The sequence below is a fragment of the Notothenia rossii genome, assembly GCF_949606895.1.
Source record: "Notothenia rossii genome assembly, chromosome: 6".
Taxonomy (NCBI): domain Eukaryota; kingdom Metazoa; phylum Chordata; class Actinopteri; order Perciformes; family Nototheniidae; genus Notothenia; species Notothenia rossii.
Genome location: NC_136909.1, coordinates 83,786,830 through 83,810,487, shown reverse-complemented (window position 1 = coordinate 83,810,487; position 23,658 = coordinate 83,786,830). Strand labels below are relative to the sequence as shown.

Below are 23,658 nucleotides of genomic sequence, written 5' to 3'. Positions count from 1 at the left end.
GAGAGAGAGAGAGAGAGAGAGAGATCTCTGCACCAAACACATTAGATGTCAAGGGAGATAATATTCCTCATCATACTTTTGTTGTTTTGGCATTATAGCTGAAAGACTTGTCGTGGGCTCCAATCCATTTTGAGTTATTATATTTAGGTTTTTTAAACATTTAGTTTGAGTCTTTCATACATTTCGATTTTACATTTATTTAGCTTTACTTTGAATATAATAACAATCCTAACCTTGAAAACACAACAGTTAAAATTAAGCATCATTGAAACTTTTATAAAACATACACTAATGCTAAATACATTTAAAAACCATACATTAAATAAAGAAAATGGTCTGCAGCTGGATGATAGTCAATCAGGCACAGAAAAACATTTTGCCAATTAACAAATAAAAACAGAAAAGGTGAAAGAGAACCCATGTACCTGTTGGAGGGTGTGCGCTTCACTGGAAGTCTCCCCCAGCAGCGACAGGTGTTCCTGGGCTTGCGTCTCTGCGTGCTCCCCGACTCTGGAGCTCCACTGGAGGTCCCGCTGCACCAGACCTGCAGACAGGAAGTGACGTCATCAGTAACCATGCCAACTGAGTGCACTTTAGATGTGATTTTTTTTTTAAAGGTCTAAATGATGCGTGGCGTACCGGACACGGAGCCGTGGAGGTGCGAGCAGTAGCCCGTCAGCTCCTGCAGCGCCACGTGCTTCTCCTGGGCGTTCAGACGCAGAGCGGAGGAGAGCGAGGAGGAGGCGGAGGAGAGGAGGTCCACCTGGGCCGAGAGCTGCAGCTCCACCGCACCGCAGCCGCTGAACAAGACACACAGAGCAGGTTAGAGAGTCGAGGCTTTTATTGTCATGTGAATATAGATACAGTGTAGTTATGACGATGAAAATCTGAGGTCACAGGCTCCTCCCACGGTGCAACACAATACAAGAGATAATAGTGAATACAAATAAAATATAATAGAAATAGTGCAAGAATAGTCAATATACAAGTAATTGGAATATCATGTATTAGATAAATTGTTTTATACGTTTTTAATTTACAACTTTTTTTTTTGTTATAGAGAGGCAAAGTCCCTCCCCTTTCCGGGGAGCTCCATGGGACCTTATTTCTGAAAAGGTATGTATTGAAGTCAATGGAGAGAAAGATTATCTTTCGATCCCGTTTGAATTGTGCCACGAATTACACATATGATGTTTGTCAATTTAAAAACATAATTTTGCAAGTCAAAAAAATGTAAATGTGTCGTAAAAATGTGAAGTAACACTTGTTCATGTGTGAAACCGCTCAATGAACTACATCTCCCATCTCGCACCACACACCAAGACGGCCGTCACGTTGGCACATTTCACTTCTTTCTCTCAGAATGAGGCGGAAAGTATTAAAAGAGGTGAAAATCACTACAAGTCTGGGCATGTTGAGAGCTGTACATACACACAAGGGGAGTTACGGCCCGTCCACACGGCGGCGTGCGTTGAAGCTTCAACGCTTCTGCCCGTTCACTTTGAATGGGGTAACGACATGCTTTGCCGAACTGCATTGTGGGAGCGTCCCTTCGCTTTGCTCGCTTCAAAAGTTGAGCAATGTTCAACTTTTGAAGCTTTAATGGAAGAGTCAGCCAATCAAATCATATGCCAGTAAAAGCTGTAGCCAATTAAACCGCGTGCTTGTGTGTCCGGGGCGGGAGATTCATGTGATTGGTTGTTGGTCGAGCTTCAGACACGCCCGGGATCGAAAGATAATCTTTCTCTCTTCAATGGCTTCAATACATACTTTTTCCGAAATAAGGTCCCATGGGTCGGAAGTAGAAGGGCGGGACTTCACCTCTATAGTATTATTATATATAGCACTGAGCAATTTTTTTTTTTGTCTATTTATTTACACACACATAACACGGTGCCAGCGCAGAACGAGTGGATAAAAAGAGAAAATAATTGTTGTTATTTTACTTTAATATTTTATTGTTTTATTTAAATACATTATTTAGTTAAAGATTATTTTTACTGCTTACTTTCTTTGTGGTCTTAAAAATAACCCTGGTAAAAGTTATAGTCTAACATATAGTACTTAGTAATGTGTTCTTTTACATTTGTTAAATATTGACACACTTGTTTGACATTGGCACCATGTAATATTTACACTCATTACATGGTGCCAATGTCAAACAAGTGGATATAAAAAGAGGAAAATCATTGTTTATTTACTTTAATCATGTTTTGACCCTGGGTCTGTGCGGATATTTTAGCGTGTGTGTGTGTGTGTGTATGTCTGTGTCTGTGTGTGTGTGTGTGTGTGTGTGTGTGAATTTTGTGCTGCGCCTAGGTTCCCCTAGGCCTGGGCGTAACAATCTTGTTTTATTTATATATATTTTTGTGTTAACAGTTGCTCACTTTCTTTGTGGTTTTGAATAATAACCCTGGTGGAATAACAGAATCTCCCTGGTGTTAGTGTGCGTCCCACCTGCTGATGTTGTCCTGCAGGAGGGTCAGGGGTCTCTGCAGAGCGCTGGAGGACGAGTGCAGCCGGCTGAAGTCGCTCTGCGTCTCCATGGAGATCAGACCCAGCTGATCCTGAAGGAACTGCATGGTCTGCTTCATACCCTGAGAGAGGCAGGACCATGGTGATGTTAGGAAAATCATTTGTTTATTTACAGTCATTTGCTAAAAGGTTAGCAATGATTGAAAGTCAGACCAAAACATTTCAGACGTGTGTCTCTCACACGGCACTAACTTTAATTCATGTACCTTTGTTATTCATGTTTTATTATCTTAGCTTTTAAATGAGTGTTTTTAATATGTTTCCATATCAGGGTATAAGCAGGAATCCTGAAGTCAAATGTAATACCTTTTAAGACCCTTTTCATACATTTTAAGACCTCATCGCCACTTTGAGTTTTAACCGGTTACCTTGGCGACACACTTTACCTCACATCGACTATATACAGTATTGATTGTCCTTCCTCCTTATCTTCCAACCATTTGGACGCAAACTTGCATTTCCCCATAACGATGTTGTTTAACAAACGGCGTAAACGGACCTTCGCGCTATCAAGCAGTGAGCGAGCGATGTCCTGTTCAGATGACGTCAAATCCAACGGGATGCCATAAATAAACTCCACAGAATCACACTACACACCTACGCAATGATTACATTCAGGCAGACTGTAGAATACAACCTCTTTGGACAATTGATATACTTATTGAAAACAAGCTACAACATGTAATACTTTGGAAAATGCCGTTTAATACTTTTTTAATAGCCTTATTTTCGCTAAATTGATTTATCAACTGTTAATACTTTTTAAGACCCCGCGGACCCCCTGATAATGCTCTTAATGTCTTTCATTTTGTAAAGCACTTTGAATGGCCTTGTGTTGAAAGGAACTATATAAATAAACTTGCCTTGCAAAAAATATATTTGATCACGACTTGTTATGTATGGTCACAAAGAAAATGATCCTTGCATCTATTATGAGTAAGCATGTCTGTTCGCATGTATACAATTATTTCTTATCATGCTTTAAAGCATCTTATAAGGCATATCAAACCCGGCACCTTATATGTATATTATCCAAAAACATGTATTCTTATTTACACACTTATGAACATTGATCCTATATGTGAATTTGTTGAAACCTCATGCACTTTCTGGTTGGATGCAAACTGCATTTCGTTGTACAATGACAATAAAGTTGAAACTAAATCCAAGTCTAAAATCAAATCAGGAGCTTCTGAGTGAAGGTGTCTCACCGCCTGGTGTTTGTCCTGCGCCGCTTTGATCTGCTCCTGCAGCTTGTTGCGTTCGTCCTGCAGCGAGCTGAAACTCTGCAGCGCCTCCTCTCTCACCCCCCCCAGCTGCCCCACCAGCCCGCTGAAGACCACCGCGAGCTCCTTCATCGCCTCCACCTGAGAGCGGGGGAAAGAGAACAGTGCACGTGAGATACTGTGGAGAAAAGTCATGAATAGTTGAGTGGTGCAGGAATGAGTCCTAAAACCAGGAAGTGATTTTACCACTTCCGGTCAAGCCCCCAGGAAGTGCGCCGGACTCTGAGGAAAACATTCGTTGTGGCCAAACGGCGTTACTACACTTCCGTATCAGTCGCTGGGCCCGGAAACACTTTTCTCCATTGACTAACATTGGGAAAGAAACATCTGTAAATCTTTTTTTTAACTAAATAAAGTACCCAGTATGAACATTTGTATAGCCCTTATTAAAAACATTCGGTCCTCAAGTTGTAAAATGTGCTAATAACGTTATTCCGAGTTATTTTCCTCGGCATTATGAACGCGCATCTGAGAGTGGGAGCTCGGGGGCGGGGCTTAAGGGGCAACTCAACTGTGCATGCTCTGTGAGCGCACATACGGGGACTTCTGCTCTGACGTCACGTGGTGTCACGTGACTTGAATTTTTAATTGAGCCGTCCCTTATACTATGTCTTAACGTCTCCCTGCCGACAGGGACACCCCTCCTGTCACGGTCCTTGGAAGATGCGGCCGCGTTTTTGTTTTTTGTGTCACCGGAACACACTTTTCTGGCGGCAAAAATAATCCCACCAGACTCCTTTGCCCCTCCAACAGATGGATGTCCTTTTCTGTCATTTCAAGCAATAAAAACTCTCGATTTTCCCTCAAATTATTACATTTTTTGGGACGTCCTCGGCTCAAGTTCAGGGCGTTCCGAGCTGAATAAGAGCGTCAAATGACAGCAAGACACCCCCCTGGCGGAAACGCTGGTACTCGACTGTAGTTCCATTAAAGCATAACGTTAGCATTTTGCTTCTGGTGATTAGATTTATGATTCGAAATTATAAAAGTAGGTTAGACATGTGGAGATTATCCAGCTGAACAAAACGTGCATTTATCAAACAGGTTAGTTTTCCCACAAGTCTTTTTTTTTTTTTTACAATATTAAAAAATCCTATGGAGAAATCCCGTTGCTTTTTTGTCGAGGGAACCAGCAGCTTACTCTCGGGTCGGCCTACAAATACATCACTGCACCGCTCTATTGTATTTATATTTGATTAAGCAGTTGGCCATATTTCATTTAACTTGCCAGTTTTCTACTTTTTGATTTCTATGCTACATTTTGTGTAATATTTTTATTTGACATCTTCATTTCTCAAACATACTTGCAATAAACCTGCATGCAAGATGTTTACAAACAGCTTAAATCAGACAGACGATAGGCAAAACAAAACAGATTTCTAACTGATATCTTTCAATTAATTTACTTTTTAGAAAGAAATATAAAAAGGCCTTTCTTCAAATTTAAAAACAAGTCGCCACCAAAGAAATAAATGTTATAAAAAGCGATAAATGGGACTAAGTACGTTTTCAATGTTTCAACTTTACAAATAGTGCTGGACTTTGGACTCACTCTGTCGGCCAGATCTCGCTGCGTCTCCACGGTAACCCTCAGAGTGTCGCTGAGCTCCTTCACAGCCGACACACCCATCAGAGTGCGAGTCACCAGCACCTCCTCCATGTCCTGCCGGTGCTCCTCCTGCACACAGAGAAGTAGAGAAACACGTTGATAGGTCTGTCATTGATCCAGCTGCCAGCTCGAAATGATTACCCACACCGATAAGACTAAAAGTCTGAGGAACATTTACCTTATCTGAATTCATTTAACAATATTTATAGATGGATGGGAAATGTTTGGGTTGCAGCAGTATCAAAAACACAAGGCAATGTACATAAGAGAAACTAATACACAGAAATAAACAGTCAAATATATTTCAGAAATAGAAATAAAATAGCATTACAAATCTTTGATGCCCTTATGTAGGCCAACCCGAGTGTTTGCTCCCCGTTTCTCTCAACAAAAAGCCATTAAAAACGGTTGTAGAGGCAGACTCATTCAGCTACTCATAAGCAACCCCTTTTCTAAAAACAGAACTTTATCCCAGACGAATCTCTAAAGAATCAGACCTTATCTTTAAGCTCTCCCTTGTTTGAGACAAGGAAGCCGGGAGTGCTACAAAAGCTGCCATATTCTCAATTTTTAAAACGTATTCCTGCAGAAATGTATAATCCCTTAATTAAACTGCAGCTTCACACCACATGCATAATCCTTAAAACCCCTCCTGTGTATCAAACAGCGGAGAGGGCCCTGAACTCACCAGCAGCTGCAGCAGGATCTCCTTGTCCTGCAGACACAGCGCCTCCTGCTGCTTCACTTTGTCCTGACAGCGACTCACGCCCTCAGACACCAGCTGCCCGACCCCCCCCACGAACGACTCCACGGTGGTCAGAGCGCCTTTTAGCGCTGCCTCGTTCATCACCACCACACCGTCTGGACAGAAAGACAGAAACATGTCAATATAATTAAAACCAGTATTATTGGTCAGTTTTAGTATTTTGTTAGATTTCCTCAACTTTATTGATTTTTCTTTTCTCCTGTTAGTCTGTTTTGGTTATAATTATGGTTTAAGTATTGTACGCCTTCAAGTGAAGGTCAACTATGTATGGATTATCAATTTATGTACAATAGCAGAGTTCCCGTTAGCCGGTAATTACCGGACTATGACCGGTAAAATATGCTGAAGACCGGCAAATCTAAATCTCTCCGGTCAAAAATAATTTCCCTTTAGCATAATACCGCATCAGTTGCGCCACTTATGTGACAGACAAGAAGAGTCAATTCCAATGTCTATCACTTAATATGGAGAAAGAGATGTCCTGTATGGGTTGATTGTGCGTTGATCTGTTGGTAATGCCTCGGGGTTCCGGTGGGCATGTAAACAAATGCATAATGCTGCGCTATACTTTGCGGCCTTACCCAGTTGCATAGCGACGCTTATTGTTTAGGTGTCTTTTAATAAGCAGGTAGTCATATCATTAGCTAGAACTAGCTAGATCTGATCGATATGGACATAAACGCGAGTGAAGTCTAATCTGACGGGAGAGAGAGATCAGCTGCTGCTGACGAGTCGACACGCAGCTCTGCATGATCACATGCAGCGGTGAGCGGAACAAAACACACACTTCAGGTTAGAATATCACACGTAGCTATTTTAATTACCTCTCAAACTACTGTAACTAGTTATAGATATGTTTAGTTTTACTGTCGGGTAGGGCTGTCCCGAATACCATTTTTCGGGCTCCGGATATTCGGTAGTAATCAGCAGCGAATATTCGGCCCGCGCGGGGTGGACGTAGTAATCAGCAGCGAACCGGTTCAACACGTGTATTCACGGCATTCATTTAGTTATTCTACAATATTGTTGTTTTATAGATATTAACCCAATTTGTGTTCTTTGAAATTGGAAAGGATATCGCATTGTGTTTGTTACTTTCGTTGAAGTTGTATACGTATGTCTTAAGTGTCATTTGGCTTGGCTTCCTATTTATGGATATGCTTTTATTTTTGAAGGAGAGGTAGCGCTGTTGACAGGAAGTTGTTGTTGCTATGGAAACAACGTGACGGAGATTAACGGAGAAAAGTAATATCTACATATAAAGACGGAGAAATTAAACGATAACGTTTATGGTTAAGTGTTAGCACCCCCCGAACAAGATCTTACGTTGATATTGGAGATTTCAATTTGGAAAAAAAAACGGGGAAAAAATAAAAAAACAAACAAAACGAATACCCGAATAACGAAATTGAAACCCGAATAGTACTTCAACGAACGAATATTCGGGTACAGCCCTACTGTCGGGTCACTCTGGATCCGCGAGCTGCATGATACTAGCGGGCTGTCAGGCTGTATTCCCGTGTTATTATAAATTACTGTTCACTTTTGAATAGTTAATCTAATTAGTTTGTTTAATATCGAATCATCAATTTGTTTTAAAGCTCAATATATAACAAAGAAGACCTTTGACCGGCACTTTTCTCATTTTGTCCGGAAGATTTAAACTTTAATGCACATTTTGACCGGCAAAAAAATATTCTAACGGGAACTCTGTACAATAGTAGAGACTAAGCTGAACACTAGTAGCTTTGAACTGTTGAACACTAACTGGTTCCTATCAATGTACCAAATGTCTTTTCTATGTGTCGATTTCCTCAACTGTGTCCCTGTTTCTCCTCTGGCTACACATATATTTGTACTTAATTAAAAAGAGAAATAAAATGTACCAACAGTGTCCTTGACAAGCAGACATACATGTAGGACTCTGAATATGCAGATTGCATTCAAACATTTTGATCACCTGCTCCTAAGAAGACCTTTGGATTGAAATGTCATTTTAAATGTGGGAATAACTCCACACAACGACCGTCTCTCTGTTGGACCCCCTGCTGCTCTGTGCTCTCACCGATGGCCTGAGAGTAGCCGCTCAGCATGTGCTGCTGTTTGTCTCCGTGCTCCTGAACGCAGCGCTGCATGCTGTTGAACGTCCCCTCCATGCGCTGAGAGAAGCTCTGCTGGATCTCACCGTTGTGCTGCTCCACCTGCAGAACAAAGCACGTGCGTTAGTTCCTGATTGAAAGTAGCGAACTTTTCAGTCATTGATCAGATAGACTCTACACATTGAAGGAAAAATATTTGACCTTTTTCTTCCTGTCCAGCTTTTCATGCAGACCCGAAACGTCGCTGGTGCTGGCGTCCACTGTACTCAGCAGCTGGAAGATGATACAAAACATTTTAAATTAAAACGTTGGGGTAAGTACTCCCTTAAAGGGGACCTATTGTGCAAAATGAACTTTTTGATGTCTTTTATACATCAATATGTGTCCCTGGTGTGTCAGAGAACTCACGCAGCATCAGAAAATAAAACCCTCTCTTTTCCTCCGTACCCAAATCTCTAAAAACGGGGGAACAACGGAGCTGATCCAGATTTGCGTCCGATATGACGTAATATCTGAAACGTGGACCCACGGCCCTATCAGAAACGTTGCCATCAGAAACAATGCCCGACTGTTTTGGACGTAATATGGTCGGTGTTTACATTAGCATTGCTAACACTCAGAGCTAACCTGTACTGGAGAGCATGTGTGTGAAGAAGCAGGAAATAAAAAGGAACTCACCTTGTGGTATAACCGGCAAGAGAGAAAGCCTTTGAGCTCCATACTGTTTCAGAAATAATCCTTGATAATCCATGACATGGCGTTTCATCACGGCAGTATTTAGTTTAGACAGTAGCTGCTGGGTCCCGCATGAGCTCAGACCCCTCCTTTTACATTTTCTATCAATCTTTCTTTTTTTTTAAAAAAGCTTTATACCCAAATCATCACTTTTGAAACAGGAAGTGAAATAGAGGGGTATGAGGCATGGCTAGAATGGGTGATCTGTTTGGTATTTAGATCAAAACACTTCATAGTAGGGATGTAACGATATACCGAATATCGCGGTAAATAAACTTCCCAATACCGTAGTGAGACTGACAAAATCTACCGCGATTTTCCCAAAAAATTATTTAAAAAAAAAGGTTTTTTTTTTAAAAACACTTTTTTTTTTAAAAAACCTTTATTTAACCAGGTGGTCCCATTGAGATCATCGATCTCTTTTTCAAGAGAGACCTCTCTAACATGGCAGCAAGTAGGTTACAACATGAAAATAAAACAACAGATAACACAAAAGTATCGTATTTACAGGGCTACATTTACACACCTAGAGACATTGACAAGTATCAACCATATAGTTATATCTCGCCCTGTCAATAAGCCTGGCGTTAGACTTTTTCGCTGTCCGTCATTTCGACAGACAGGATCGTAAAATATCCGTCATAATCCCTTATTACCCGTCGGGTCTGAAAAGTTCACGATAGAGCATGCTCGTGAACTGTCAACGGGGGGGGGGGGCGGTGTTATGCCGTGTGTGTGCATGCACCTCGCGGGACGCGCACAGCGTAAAGCAAGACCTCCCAGACATGTATTGATCTGTACGGCAAAGTACGGTTTGGAAACTATATCATTTCCTTTTGGAGGGCATGCATAACACGGCATAACACCAGAGCCTCGCTGCGGGGAAACGTTGGCGCTGTTCCGAGTTTGTTCTAATCTGTCAAAATGACAGACTGCGTTCAGATTTTTCCGTCATTGTTAAATAAAATATCCGGTTAACGCGACCACTGGTGTCCCAGCAACATCAGTACCAAGCGACAGAGTTTTTTCCAGAGCAGGGGATATTGTAAATGCCCAAACATCCCAGTTTATAAATACCTGGAAATGTGGACATTCTCATATTCCTAAAAACCTGTCTGATGATGCTGAGTGAGTGACTAGTGAGTTTGAGTTGAGTTACTTGAAAAAATAAAGTGAAACTTGATTTATTTTATTGCAGGGTCTGATTATTAAATGTCCTTGTTTATTTGTGAGATGCAGTGGCATAAAGAAAATGTCTACTTTGTTTGGTAGTACTAGTAGGTAAAAAAACACTGGTTTTCTTGTTCCAGTCTGTTGCTGTCACTTTGTTTTTGACACTTTAAAATACTGCTATCCTACAAAAATGCTGTAAAAATCAGATTTATTATTTAATAAAAAAACATTTTCCGAGTAAAAAAATGTTTTATTGAAGAAAAAAAAAATTCAGATTTTTTTTCTTCTTCCCTTTATTATTCAATATCGCGATAAATACCGTACCGTGAACTTGTTATCGCGATATTATCGTACCGTGAGTTTTTGGTATCGTTACATCCCTACTTCATAGACATGTTTTTTATATATCTGTATACATCTGAGACCTATGCTATTGCCTAAAAATAGGTGCACTTTAAGTAGTGTGTACCTGTCCGGCTGTGTTGTACAGGGACTCCTCCGCCGCGCTGAGCTCGGAGCTGATAAACTCCTCCTCAGTCAGCCTCTCTTGGGTCTGCAGAAGATCTTTACTCGTCTCCTCCAGCCTGAAAACAATTATCATGTTAAAAATAAAGAAAATATCTACTGCGCAATCATTGATAATCGAGCAGGATCAGCCACCTCTGCTGCTTCTCATCCAGGTCGACGCCGCACTGCGCCAGCTTTGTTTTACTGTCAACAAACAGCTCGTTCACCTGCAGACAGGAACCAAACGATCACACAACGGACATCATTAAAAGTTTTTACTGTTGTTGAAATGTTGTTAATCCCAGTCTCACTCACCTTCTTGATCTCCTCCTCCATGGCAGCAATCCGGTCGATGTACTCGACCGAGTGCTCCACATGAGAGTTGATCTGAGTCATCATAGACCTGAAACACACACACAGTTAACATACAGCTAGCATCATCATATCATATTATCTAAAGGACAATGCCAAACAAATAAACTGGTGTTTGTCAAGTTGACCTACTCGTAGTTCTCTGAAGACAGATAGACTCCGTTCTTGTCTCGAGTCGCAGTCAGGTCTCGCTTCAGACGCTCAATCTCCTCCGTATATTCCTGAAGGGACGGAAGCACAAGTCAGTATATTCCTTAAAAAGCTGTTTAAAATGTACATCCAAGACATTTCTGGAAAAAGTGAATTGGCTGAGAATAGTTGAAAGATATTGCAATAAGAAACGATCATTTCTATTAGGGCTGCAACAAACTACTAATTTGATAATAGGGCTGAACGATTAATCGATTTTAAATGATGCGATTATGAAATCGCAAAGCCTGCGATTAAAAAATAAATAAAATGTGTTCTTCTTGTGTGTCAGTCACCCACACCAATCAGAAGTGCTGTGCTCCACATGTACCAGCCATTGTTAACCAATCAGACGTGGCCCATGATAGGTGATAGACAGATTGATCCAATCACCTGCCAAGTATCTTTGAAAGTGCCTGCCCTTTCCAAATGGCTTCCGATGGAGCTCTCCTAGATGGTTTGGTGAAACAAACCGTCTGAGTCAGGTTAGTAATGCTCCATCACATGTTTCTATTACAGGGTGAATCTTAAACTGAAGCTTGACTTTAAAGCAACCCAACGGAAGTTTCATGTACGTTTAGTTCTTTCACTCGTAGCTCGGGCTGCGGGGGTGCTAGAGACGGGAGCACGTTGATGCGACCTTCCTAGCTGGAGATATGGCCGCATTTTACAATGAACTTCCGTTGGGTCGCTTAAAAACAAATATCGCAATTCGAATCGCAATATTTGTCAGAAAAATCACAATTACATGTTTTCCCAAAATCGTGCAGCCCCGTTTGATAATTGATGAAGCTATCGATTAATGAAACGATTAATCGACTATTCAGGCTTTTACTGTATGCCTTGCACAATTTCTCAAACGCTCTGATTTAGCCATCAGCTTTTAGATTTAGCTTGAGGTTGTTTTAGGCATGTGGAAACTAACAATGAAGACAATAAAGATGAAAACTTGATTCAAAAACGCAATCGTATTAAATAATGTTATGACAGAACTGTAAACAGAATAGCTGAAACTTTAACAAAATAAATAACTCTGTTACCTCTAATCATTAACCCATGTTTGTATCATGGAGTTAACTCTGTGTGTTGCTGCTAGCATACATAACACCTGACGTGGAAACGTTACTCGTGGATGGGGCTACAGAGCTACTAGAAAGACAGTCGAACCCGGTGCATTCCTCCGTCTGAATGTGGAGCACTTTTGCTAAATGACAAATTGCTCGTGTTACCGCCCTTACATGCTAAACTCTTATTGCACTTTTGGTAACGAGGATTGTCCACATCGAGACGGGTAAATAGTAACCACACCTTGGAGCGCGTTCTGTGTTGCTGCATGTAGCAGCTGTGTGTGAGTAAACTGCCCCGCCCCCTTGCACACAGACGGGGGAGAGAGAGATCTCTCGTCTGGATTGGAAAGGTCGAAAATACTAAAAATACACCATAGACGCATTTTTTTTGTGTTTTTGCATGTTAGAAACGAGTTGGCGACACTAAGACTGCGATATAATGTTTTTGTAGCAATAATACATAGGACATATAAAAACTAATCGATTAAAATCGACGACTGAATTAGTTGGCAACTAATTTGGTCATTGATTTTAATTGATTAGTTGTTGCACCCCTAATTTCTATCACAGCAAAATGCCTAAAAACGTTATCATTTGATTGATTTCAAATGTGTTTTGTTTACCGGTTTTCATAACCAACCCATTGATATGAGCTTCACTGCCTCCAAGTATCTTTTAGGATAGATTTTTAAATCTTTTTACTCATTTGCAAAACTCTTGATTGTTGCTATATATTTTATTTAAATAATTGACTGACTCTTAGATCCTCTGCTGTAATTTCCATTATTATGAAATCTACCTTGATGAGCGTCTTCTTGGTGAGTTTCTGGTTGACCTCGGGTTTGTTCATGATGTTTTTGGCTCTGCTGGCGTACTCCAGCGTGCTCAGAGTCTCCTGCACAGACGGACAGAACAAGAGTACAAGAACAATGAACATCCACAGAATCAAAAGTACCCATCTCAAAGCAGGGATGCACAGAGACGACAGGACGTACCTCCATGTTGCTGGAGGACGGCGACACGGTGGCGATGATGGAGGTTTTTGTTCGTCCTCCCAGAGAATCCTGCAGGATGCGGGTCAGCTTAGACTCTCTGGGGGAACAGCAGATCATTTATCTAAGTTACAACTAAATCACAAATAAAAACACTATTTTGTCCGGCAGTGGCTCAGTCAGTAGGGGCTTGGACTGGGAGCTGTAGGGTCGCCGGTTCAAGTCCCCGACCAGACCTAAAAATGGAGTGAGGACTGCTACTTGGAGAGGTCCCAGTTCACCTCCTGCCCTGCTGTGGTGCCCTTGAGCAAGGCACCTATTGCTCTGCTGGATCGATTGATATTGTGACCTCGGTGATTAGTGTCTGTGTTTTCCTTATATTTATCTGTGTGAGTATTTAATTACAGAATTATCTTTTTTTTCTTTATCCTGCAACCCGGAGCATTCGTCCACCAAAAGAAAAATCGAGTAATAATGAAGAAAATTAACACATTTGTTGCAATAGTCATTTATGCACTAACTACATTACTACTTGTACTACAACATTTGAATCATCAGTTCTTCCTCATTTTCCTCAATTGTTCATATTTGGTTTATTAAAATAATGATATTGTGGTCATTGTTCAAAAATGTCTGCTATTATTATGAGTATTATTATTTGTATAATGCACTTTCTGCCTTCCTGTCATTAGGAGTTAGACATGTAATTGATTTGGTTAGAACCTTCATTCTCCTAAACTGCTGGGACATTTCCCTATAGCCAATACCTTTATATTTTCTACTCTTCACTTACTTGTCAGCATAGGTCGGCATTGATGTACAGAGCCGACAGAAGACCTTCTTTATATTGGCATCATATTGAGAGGTGCAGTGACGCGTCCTAAAACCAGGAAGTAAGCTGCTGGTTCCCTCGACAAAAAGCAATGGGATTTCTCCACAGGGTTTTGGAAAATAGCTGGAAATAATTTCTCTGGAAAACAAACCTGTTTGATAAATGCACGTTTTGTTCAGCCGGATAATCTCCACATGTCTACCCTACTTTTATAATTTTCGAATCATAAATCTAATCGATAGATTATAAAAGGCTTTTAGGACGCGTTACAGTGTGGCTGAAACGTTCTCTCCCTCTTCTTCTAATGCTCCCTGTCACTCTTCTTTAACTCCTCCTGTGACTTTCTTTTATTTGAAGATTGTTTTTTTTCCCGACGCTTGGCCGGTTACCGCTGGTATTAAAAACATTTAGGCGAATGGTTAGGTGGCGCGATAGTCTGTAGTGAAGGAGCGCGCTCACGGGGGCCTGCTCGCGCTGCGCTCCGCAGCAAACAGCTGTTTGCTTTTCACCCAACAACGACAACCGACTCACGGAACGCTATGTTGTAGTGTTAATAAACGAAACAATTTAACTAAATTGCTAGTCAAAATTCCCATACCACAGTACACATTTTTTTTTAAAGCAATATTTTTAGTGGCCCGAGCGGGCAAGTGGAAATGTATAATGTCGAGCCCTGCATGAGGCGGGTTCATTTGCAAAAAAACGGTATCCTTTCCATCCATCTCCCTGATTGGTCGAGTGTCTCTACCTGTAGGGGATGTGGGGGCGTTTCTCGACCAGCGCCGTGATTACGCGGCCGAGCGTCAGCAGAGATTGGTTAATGTTCCCCGCCTCTCGAGCTCGTTTATCCACCGCTCCCGAACGCCCGATGTTCTCACTGCCGGCGAGATCCACCTGGAGGGGGAGCGGAATAGAGACGAATAACTTTGGTGACATTTAAAAAAGGGGAAGTCATATAATATAATAAGCTAACGGTTATTCATAAACTTTATCGTTTACTTTCTACGTCTTTATATGTAGTTATCCGTTAATCTCCGTCACATTGTTTCCATAGCAACAACAACTTCCTGTCAACAGCGCTAACTCTCCTTCAAAATAAAAGCATGTCCAAACAAAATAGGAAGCCAAGCCAAATTACACTTAAGACATATATAACTGCAACGAAAGTAACAAACACAATGCAACATCCTTTTCAATTTCAAAGAACACAAATTGGGTTACATTAACAAATAACTATAAAAACAACAATACTGTAGAATAACTAAATGAATGCCGTTAATAAACCGAAATACACGTGTTGAAGCGGTTCGCTGCTGAGTACTACGCATTCCCCCCCCCCTGCGCAGGCCGAATATTCGCTGCCGATTACTACCGAATATCCGGAGCCCGAAAAATGGTAATTGGGACAGCCCTCCTTCAAAGACTGGTGTTTATCCTTTAGAAATCTCACAAGAGGATACATGACTTTACACTGCCCATATTAAAGACGAAGGATATTTACCAGATTGAGTTTTCCGATCTTCACCAGCTCCTCTCCGTCCATAGTGATCTCCTTCATGTGAATGGTGACCGAGAACACCGAGTGGGAGCGACTGAGCAGACACAAGGGGGGGAAAGGTAAATACAATTCTTTCAAGGCACTAAATATTGGGTATATACCACTGGTTCTCAACGGGGGCGGTACCGCCCCCCCAGGGGGCGTTAAGAGAACATCGGGGGGCGCTGGAAGCAATATTTTTGAAAGGGGGGCGTTGAGGTGTTCTTGGGGGGCGTTCACGCATAATGTCTTTTTGTCATGAAAAACGCTGGCCACAGCGTCTTTTCCTGTACAAAAAGCAGCTGTCAGCATCTTTTGTTGCTATAGGAAACCACAACTCTGCTTGCGATTGGTCAGCTGTCAGCAGTGTTATTACGGGTACGTTCGTAAATGCACGAACGGTCAGTCCGCTCGGACAACCCGTCTGTTCCGCCAGAGCACCCAGCTGTGAGCGCTCAGAGCGCAGCGCTCTGGACTGTGGAACGGGGACGCTCGGAGCGCTCTGAGCGCATTTACGAACGTACCCTACAAAAAGCAGCCGGGAGCGGACCGGAAGTCATTGTAATTTTGGGATCGCGACTGTTAATAATCTGTGTCACTTTGTTAAATTTCGATATGTTTTGATATGACAAATTCCACTAACAGATTCGAACTAAGTGGTCAGTTTATGAAAATAATACCCGTTTCTATGTCTGCTACGACATGGAAGAAAGAGCTGGCTAGCCAGGCTGCTCCACACAGCTCTGTTTGTTCAAAATTACAACGACTTCCGGTCCGCTCCCGGCACGATGTCTTGTCATGTCACCAGCTAGCCCTCTAGCGTTTGCCGCCATATCATGACACTACCCCCCCCCCTAAATATTAGCATCATAAAACAACAAAAATCATATCACATCAGCAAAATGGCCGCGAAAAAGATAAAATGCAGACAGTACTCTATTGAATATCTTAGCTATGGCTTCATACCGTCTCCTATGCACAACTCCCAATGTGTTTACTTTGCGAACATGTATTTTCCAATGAGGGAATGAAACCCTCACGTTTAAAGGAGCACCTTACCAAGATCCACCCGGATAAGGCAGATAAGGAGCGTCCGTTCTTCCGGGCCCTCAAAGAGAAACATGGTAGGAGCACCATCAGCAGTCTCTTCGCTAGGAAGACCACCCAGACTGACAGCGGGCTAATAGCGTCATATAACATCTCTTTGCTGATAGCCAAATGTGGGCAGCCGTTCACAATCGGAGAGAAGTTGGTACTCCCTGCCATCAAAGAGGTCATATCTACTGTGATGGAGCGTGATCCCACACAGGTGCTGAAATCGCTTGAACTTGACGGCCTCAGGTGCACTGCGACTGAAACTAAGTTCTCTGCAACCCGCAGTGAAGAAACTGGCGGAGAACCACCAAGCGCAGGGCTCACACTAACCTTCCCCCCCCCGCAATTTGGCGAAATGCAACACCTTTCCGACCTGTTAGTTCTGTAGGCCTAATGTACAGTTTTGTAGCCTACTGTTTGTTCTGCACTGGACATGTGTGAAATTGCTGCTGTTCCGTAGCAGTCTGTTTGTATTCTCTGCTCTTGTCTGAGTTTGTTTAACACACATTCACATGGTTTTTCTGCTCTCTGGTAAACTAATGATAATGATATTCCAACTGCCCAGTTAAATCAAATCTATTATTTGGCATTCAGTGACATGCTTTTTAAATGATATAACACAGAATATTAGTCAACATTAATATTCAGGGAAGAAAATAAGTCTACTTTTTTTGATGGGGGGCGGTAAGAGACCTGGATAATGGACAGGGGGGCGCTGGCCCAAAAAAGGTTGAGAATCCCTGGTATATACGTTTATACAAAAATGTCTGTGTATGTTTGGTACAGTGTTCTCTCTGTTATTACCTGGAGTAAGCGTTCATGAGCGTGGAGGCCGTCCTCCTCTTGGCTGACCCTCTCTCCAGGATCTGATACACTTCGTCTTTGTTGTGAACCGTCACCTCCTCCAGACCCTTCACTACCACGCCGCGCTGAAACGCACACGAGAGGTCACAGAACATTGAATTAGCAGGAACCATGTGTATTTTAATTCATCTGTATGAGCAACCGTAAACAGTTCTTTCGAGGGAAAGCAAAATATAGGCATACAAATGAGACATGTCTGTACTGATTGAATGTACAAAGAGAACAAAGAATGACAGCTAGGGCTGTACGATATATCGCGTCTTGACGATAATCGTGACATGTGCATGCGCGATAGTCACATCGCAGGGCGTGCGATTTTTAAGGATTTGCGATATTAAGTAGGCAAATTAACTCAAACACGTCATGTTACAATTATTCTGCTCATGTCAGGGGTACTTGAGTGAGTGACATGCAAGCTCTGCTAGGGCGGCTCGATTATGGCAAAAATCATAATCTCGATTATTTGGGTCAATAATCGATGTCACAATTATTAAAAACGATTATCCATTTACTTTGAAAACATCCATTTACTGAATTTTTTTGTTGAAAAGTATGTTTTTAACAGTTGATTACCCTGAACTTTAATTATAATTCAACTAAATAAACAATCACATTTTTCCCGTTGCAAGCCAAAATCAATTAATTAATTGAGCAGCCCTAGGCTCTGCATGCACAGCAAACCACCAATCACAATCAAATCTCCAAAGCAAACGGACCCGGTGATCAAAGGTAAAAACACTGAATGAAGTAGTTTCATGTGTTTCTCCAGTTCGGCGCTGCTCACCGAGCTAGCTCAGCTTGTTGCTCTGATAACTTAAGATCCAGACGTCCCGTGACTAAAATCCTTCATCCGGTTAAATATAGTTAGAAAAATACCAATTGTATAGCATTCAAGTTCAAGAAAGGATGGTTTGCTGACCAAAAAAAACAACTATCTTTTCTTCAATTCCTGTATTTTTTCATATCGAAAAATATATCGCAGGGGAAGAAAATCGCAATGTCAGTTTTTTCCAATATCGTGCAGCCCCAAGTCAGAACACAAACAAACAATAACAACGACTAAAGTAATCCCCTACATTCACTGCCAGTGAGCCTCATACACACGATTATTTATCAGGAACATTGTTATATACATATACTCGTACAAATCTACTGTATACATACTGCAGATAGGCTATACCAATAGCAGATGGTTTTATAGAGTGTGGAATGGATTAAAAAAAGCTTTCCCAGGCTTAAAAGTGCATTTAAGGAAAAAAAGACATCCATACATAAACATGGATTAGTGCCAATTGTTTACGTTTCTTTATTTAATATGTTACCTTGTTCCGCGGGTCGTCGAAGAGCTGCAGCCGCTCGGTGACGTCGTCCCCGGTGCTCAGCAGGTCGAACAGCTCCTCGTTGTAGATCTCCAGCAGAGACACTTTGACGGAGAACTCTGTGCCGTTCTCCGAAAGCTTCTCGAAGATCTGGTGCAGCGTTCTGGGGATGACGCCGGCCAGAGGGTCCTAAAGTCAGAAACAATGGTTTTATCAGTTTATAGAAGTGGCATGCAGGGATGATGAACAGTACCTCTGTAAAACAACCGACCTTGAAGTAATAATAATAATAATAATAATTCATTCTATTTAGAGGCGCCTTCCAAAGCTGACGTATTTTGATAACATCACAAACAACAACAGCTTGTGGTCACCAAAGACCTTATTTCAGACTTCTAACCCCAAACACATGACCTCCAGGCGAGGAAAGAGGAAGGGCTAGCTGCTGAATCATTCCTGCACCACTCCATACAGAAGGTGTCACAAACACATTATGCAAACACAAAGATAAACACGTTGTATGTGCTCCTGCCTCACCTCCTCCCAGGTGAACTGCTCGTCTGGAGTCCTCTCTCCCTCCATAGTGAACGTCTTTCCTGTACCTGTCTGCCCGTAACTGAACAACACAGCACAAACACACGGTTTCATTTATTTTCGATAACAATAATGCAATTGAACACATAATTACAGTGCAGCTCAAAACAGAAATGAAGACTTTTATAGATTTTAAAATAAAAGTTACTCACGCAAAAACAGTGCAGTTGTATCCCATAATGACTTCATCCAGAATGGGGAAAACGACGCTCCTGTAGACGTCAATCTGCTTTGCTGCTGGACCAAAAACCTGAAGAGAAAGGTCATTATATATATATATTTTGTATTAACAGATGAAAAGGGGAAATTAAGCTCCAGTAAACATCTCAAATAAAATCTCCATTACGTTCATCATCTGGAGCGACAGACGGGCGATGGGGGTGTCTGTTTTTAATGTACATGAATGTTGATTAAACATGTGTCGGCAAATAACATGAATGGCGGAACGCAGTGCTGAGTAATATTTAATAAAGAAAGTCGGCTTGTTCAGAAAAAGGCTATCTAATTTAATATTAAAGGGCCCATGTCATGTTTTTCCGGTTAGTACCCGTCCCCTTGTGTGTTATGAAGGTTTTTCTGCATGTAAACGGTCTGCAGAGTCACAAACCCTCAAAGTACACCCTGTAGCGAGTAATGCGTCCACTCACCATGTCAAAAGTGTAGGTTTTTCGTGACGCCTTGTCGTTCATTCCTCCTGTCTTCACGACCACTTCCTTCCTGTTGGAGTCGCAGTCCATCACCCCGTAGGAGGACTTTCGCTCCACTGTGTTAAAGGGTCTGACAAAATAACACAAAGTGACTTCTCTGAACAACATCTCAACGATAAATCTAATGTGGGTTTAGGGACATTATCAGGTGGAATGTATGCAGGTGAAGTTATCAACACACAGCTAAATACATACAATAATATGTACTTTATGCATAAAGGGTAGGAGAAGTAGGTAATGCAGCAAAATGTTATGAATACCTTTCTTTTTAAACCTCCTAAAAATGGTTGAAAATTAGACTTGAAATGCTGCAAGGTCATTTTACTCCACACTGTTCACATTTGATGGATGGAAGACCAAAAAACCATATTCACCAGTTTGAAGTAAATATGTCAGCACTTTTCTTGTTGTTCCTAGTTTGAATCTTTTTGGATTATTGCACTTATTGTGAGTCGCTTTGGACAAAAGCGTCAGCTAAATGCAATGTAATCCAAGCATTTAAAGATGACTGTCTAAGATTAAAAAGCTTTGAGAAAAAGGTATTTCAACTCTCCAATTTGACAATGCATAGGAAAAATATTGTTTTGTCTTTCCATATCATTTGAGTTTCAATTGAAAAAACAAGTGCAAACTTCAATGTATATAATAATGTTCTATACAGCTTTTAAAAAGAACACATCTTTCTACTTTTGATCTGTATATATTTGCAGTTTATCGAAATTAATCTATGGACAGTGCCGTAATCATTTGTCAATATTTCTGCTTAATTTGGTATGAACAAAGCACATTTATCTCTTGTATCACAGTGTCACATAAAGAGGAAGTTGAGCTGGGAACATGCACTTCTTTGTTTTTATTTTACACCATAATACTGCTTATTTTAGCTTGATTAAAAAAGGTCTAAACACTTCATTCACCCCTGGTTTTCTGTCCATACCTGCATCTGACTACGACCTGGATGTTACTCCCCTTCTCATCCCGTTTCAATCCGCTCGAGTTGTGTGAAGCCATGATGGCACTCTTTTCTCTAAAAATAGGTTTGAAAGTAACAGTTACACACCTTAAATGAACATACAAACAATTCAACAATGCAGAGACGATATTAAACCTTTAAAAACATGATAGTTGCGGAGCAAAAAACACAGATTACTATTTCAAGTCTGAAGCGGTTAGCTAAGTGGAAAATAGCATGCTAGGTAGCTCATTTCAAATTGCCGTTACTCCATAGCAACTCACCGGCTTATCTTCCTCTCCTTTTATGAATAATCCGCTTTATCCCCAGGAAATATGATTTGTGTTTATTATGAATCCAACGTCTTCTTCTCTGACAACTCTTTCTCTGTCCTCTCTCGCGCTCTGTTACCTCCGACAAGAAAAGTATTTCAAACAATACTTTTAAATGTTGCTGAACCAATAAGAGGATAGTAACGGCCAAAAACACGACACCATTGGTCGCAAGGAAACCACTTTGGCGCGGAGCATCACGGGAAGTTACACCGGACGCGATGCGAATATTCGCTTCGCTAACGCTCGAGTTTCACCGCAGCTGCCGGCTGTGTTTAAACTTTACTTGCATAATTCAAACAAGACGCGCTGGCTAGGGAGCTACAACTACAACAAAATGAATATATTTTACAGTGATTACATTGTAAAACACATTTCTAAATGATGCCGAAGTAAAAACATACTGATACCGGTTAGTAAAAACCATGAATTAATGCTCGACAAGTCTGCAGACAAGACGGCAGGCGAAAAACCTTTTATAATGCTTGTTTTCCGAATGGAGACTGGGTCGACCAGGCTAAGCTAACGTTGTATATGCTCACTCCACACTCATAACAACGGCCTACAGACATAAATAAACCAGCGACTGTATTCACCATGAAACAGACAGTATGTGGTTTGTACTTGTTTAACTTCTGTACAGTTTCTGAACAGATATGAGGAGCTGTGATCTTTGTGTGCTAACTGCTAACAGCTAATGGCTGATGTTTTCTGGTTGAACAGTCGTCAGTCACGGCAGGCTGAGATCCTCACCTCTGATTGGCTTCCGCGAGAACGCGTCACGTGAATTTTGACGCTCGAGTTGAACAAAATTGAACTCTCGCGTTTTGACGCGGCCCCCTTCAATTGCCTCAATCGCGTGATTCGCGCCGCGTCCACCGCTTCATGCGCGCCGTTGGAGCGAATTCGCGTCTGTTCGTGTCTCTGCATTGACTTTACATGTAATCGCGCCGCCCCCAAACGTCGCATCGCTTCCGGTGTGAACGCAGCATACAGTGTAGAATAAATAACAGACTGTTTCCACTGTGTGGCGACATTTGACTAGAAAATGTTTTTAATTATAACCATAGGCACCATTACCACTTTTTGAAATGGCCAATTTTGTCCCCACCACTGACAAAATTATATTTTTTATTATTATTATTATTTATAAGTATAACTTATAAATGTTCTGAAAAATAGCTTGCATAAAGAAATATAATAAACAAGAACACTGGTTTAAAAATTGCAATACATACATTTTTAATGTATGTATTGCAATGTATTATTTCTTTTTTTATTATAAGTTTATGTATTATGTTATTGTTATTGTTTTTGTAATTATTTATTTAAATATGTTATCAATATTACTTATTATTTAATTATTCATTTTTATATATATAATTCATTGTATTTTGCTTGTCATTTCTTTTTTGTCACTTATTTATTATGATTATTATTATTTTATTTATTATTAATGTATTAATTATTATTTTATATATGCAAATAAAAGTATATTTTTTATTATTTAGTTTCTTAACCCTTAGATGCATAAGTGGGTCTTTTTGGACCCAGTGAGGTGGTTTTCTTGAAGTATCTTTGAAATTACATTTTTTTATCATTTCATATTCCAGCTATTCCTCAAAAAACATGTTTTGGATATCATGCCATTCACATTTCAAATTTAGATTTTAAGAAATTGTAGTTTTCGTATTTCTACCGGAAAAAAGTCAAACTTTTATTTAGAAGGCCCGATTTTCTAACGCTGTGCATGCATAGGCGTTGGACTGGAAGTACTGGAGTCCATCAACGGTTTTGAAAACTTCTGTCACGTAGTGATCATCTTCTCAATAAAACATCTTTGCTGATGTTTTTTTGAGTCTTCTGGACAATCAACATCAAGATAGTTGCTGGAAGTCTCCACGGAGAATAACTTTGCGGTAGAACTATTCTCCATGGGTACAACTTCAGATAAAAATGAACACATAACGAAATATGACCCCCGGTTTGATGATTGACAGGTCACAGAACAATGGGAGCTATCTACCCGTCCCTTATTTAAAGTAATTCACACAGATTCTCTCCTCTATACTCTTCTCTCTGTGTGGAGCAGCAAG

At 40.9% G+C, this 23,658-nt stretch overlaps 1 protein-coding gene across 1 annotated transcript; it reads right to left on the bottom strand.

Annotated features, from left to right (window-relative positions):
• Nucleotides 1-368: 368 nt before the first annotated feature.
• Nucleotides 369-21,841, bottom strand: kif11 (kinesin family member 11). Its single transcript, XM_079687528.1, has 23 exons — nt 21,515-21,841; nt 21,216-21,305; nt 20,219-20,348; nt 19,724-19,821; nt 19,515-19,593; nt 18,981-19,166; nt 17,599-17,723; nt 15,664-15,754; nt 14,911-15,056; nt 13,334-13,430; nt 13,138-13,233; nt 11,215-11,303; nt 11,026-11,113; nt 10,864-10,937; nt 10,673-10,787; nt 8,497-8,568; nt 8,262-8,397; nt 6,119-6,291; nt 5,374-5,499; nt 3,747-3,902; nt 2,458-2,597; nt 640-800; nt 369-544 (listed from the first exon to the last, which is right to left on the bottom strand). Exons 2-23 carry the CDS (start codon nt 21,287-21,289, stop codon nt 384-386), a joined length of 2,613 nt encoding a protein of 870 aa, XP_079543654.1. The 5' UTR covers nt 21,290-21,305; nt 21,515-21,841; the 3' UTR covers nt 369-383.
• Nucleotides 21,842-23,658: the final 1,817 nt, after the last annotated feature.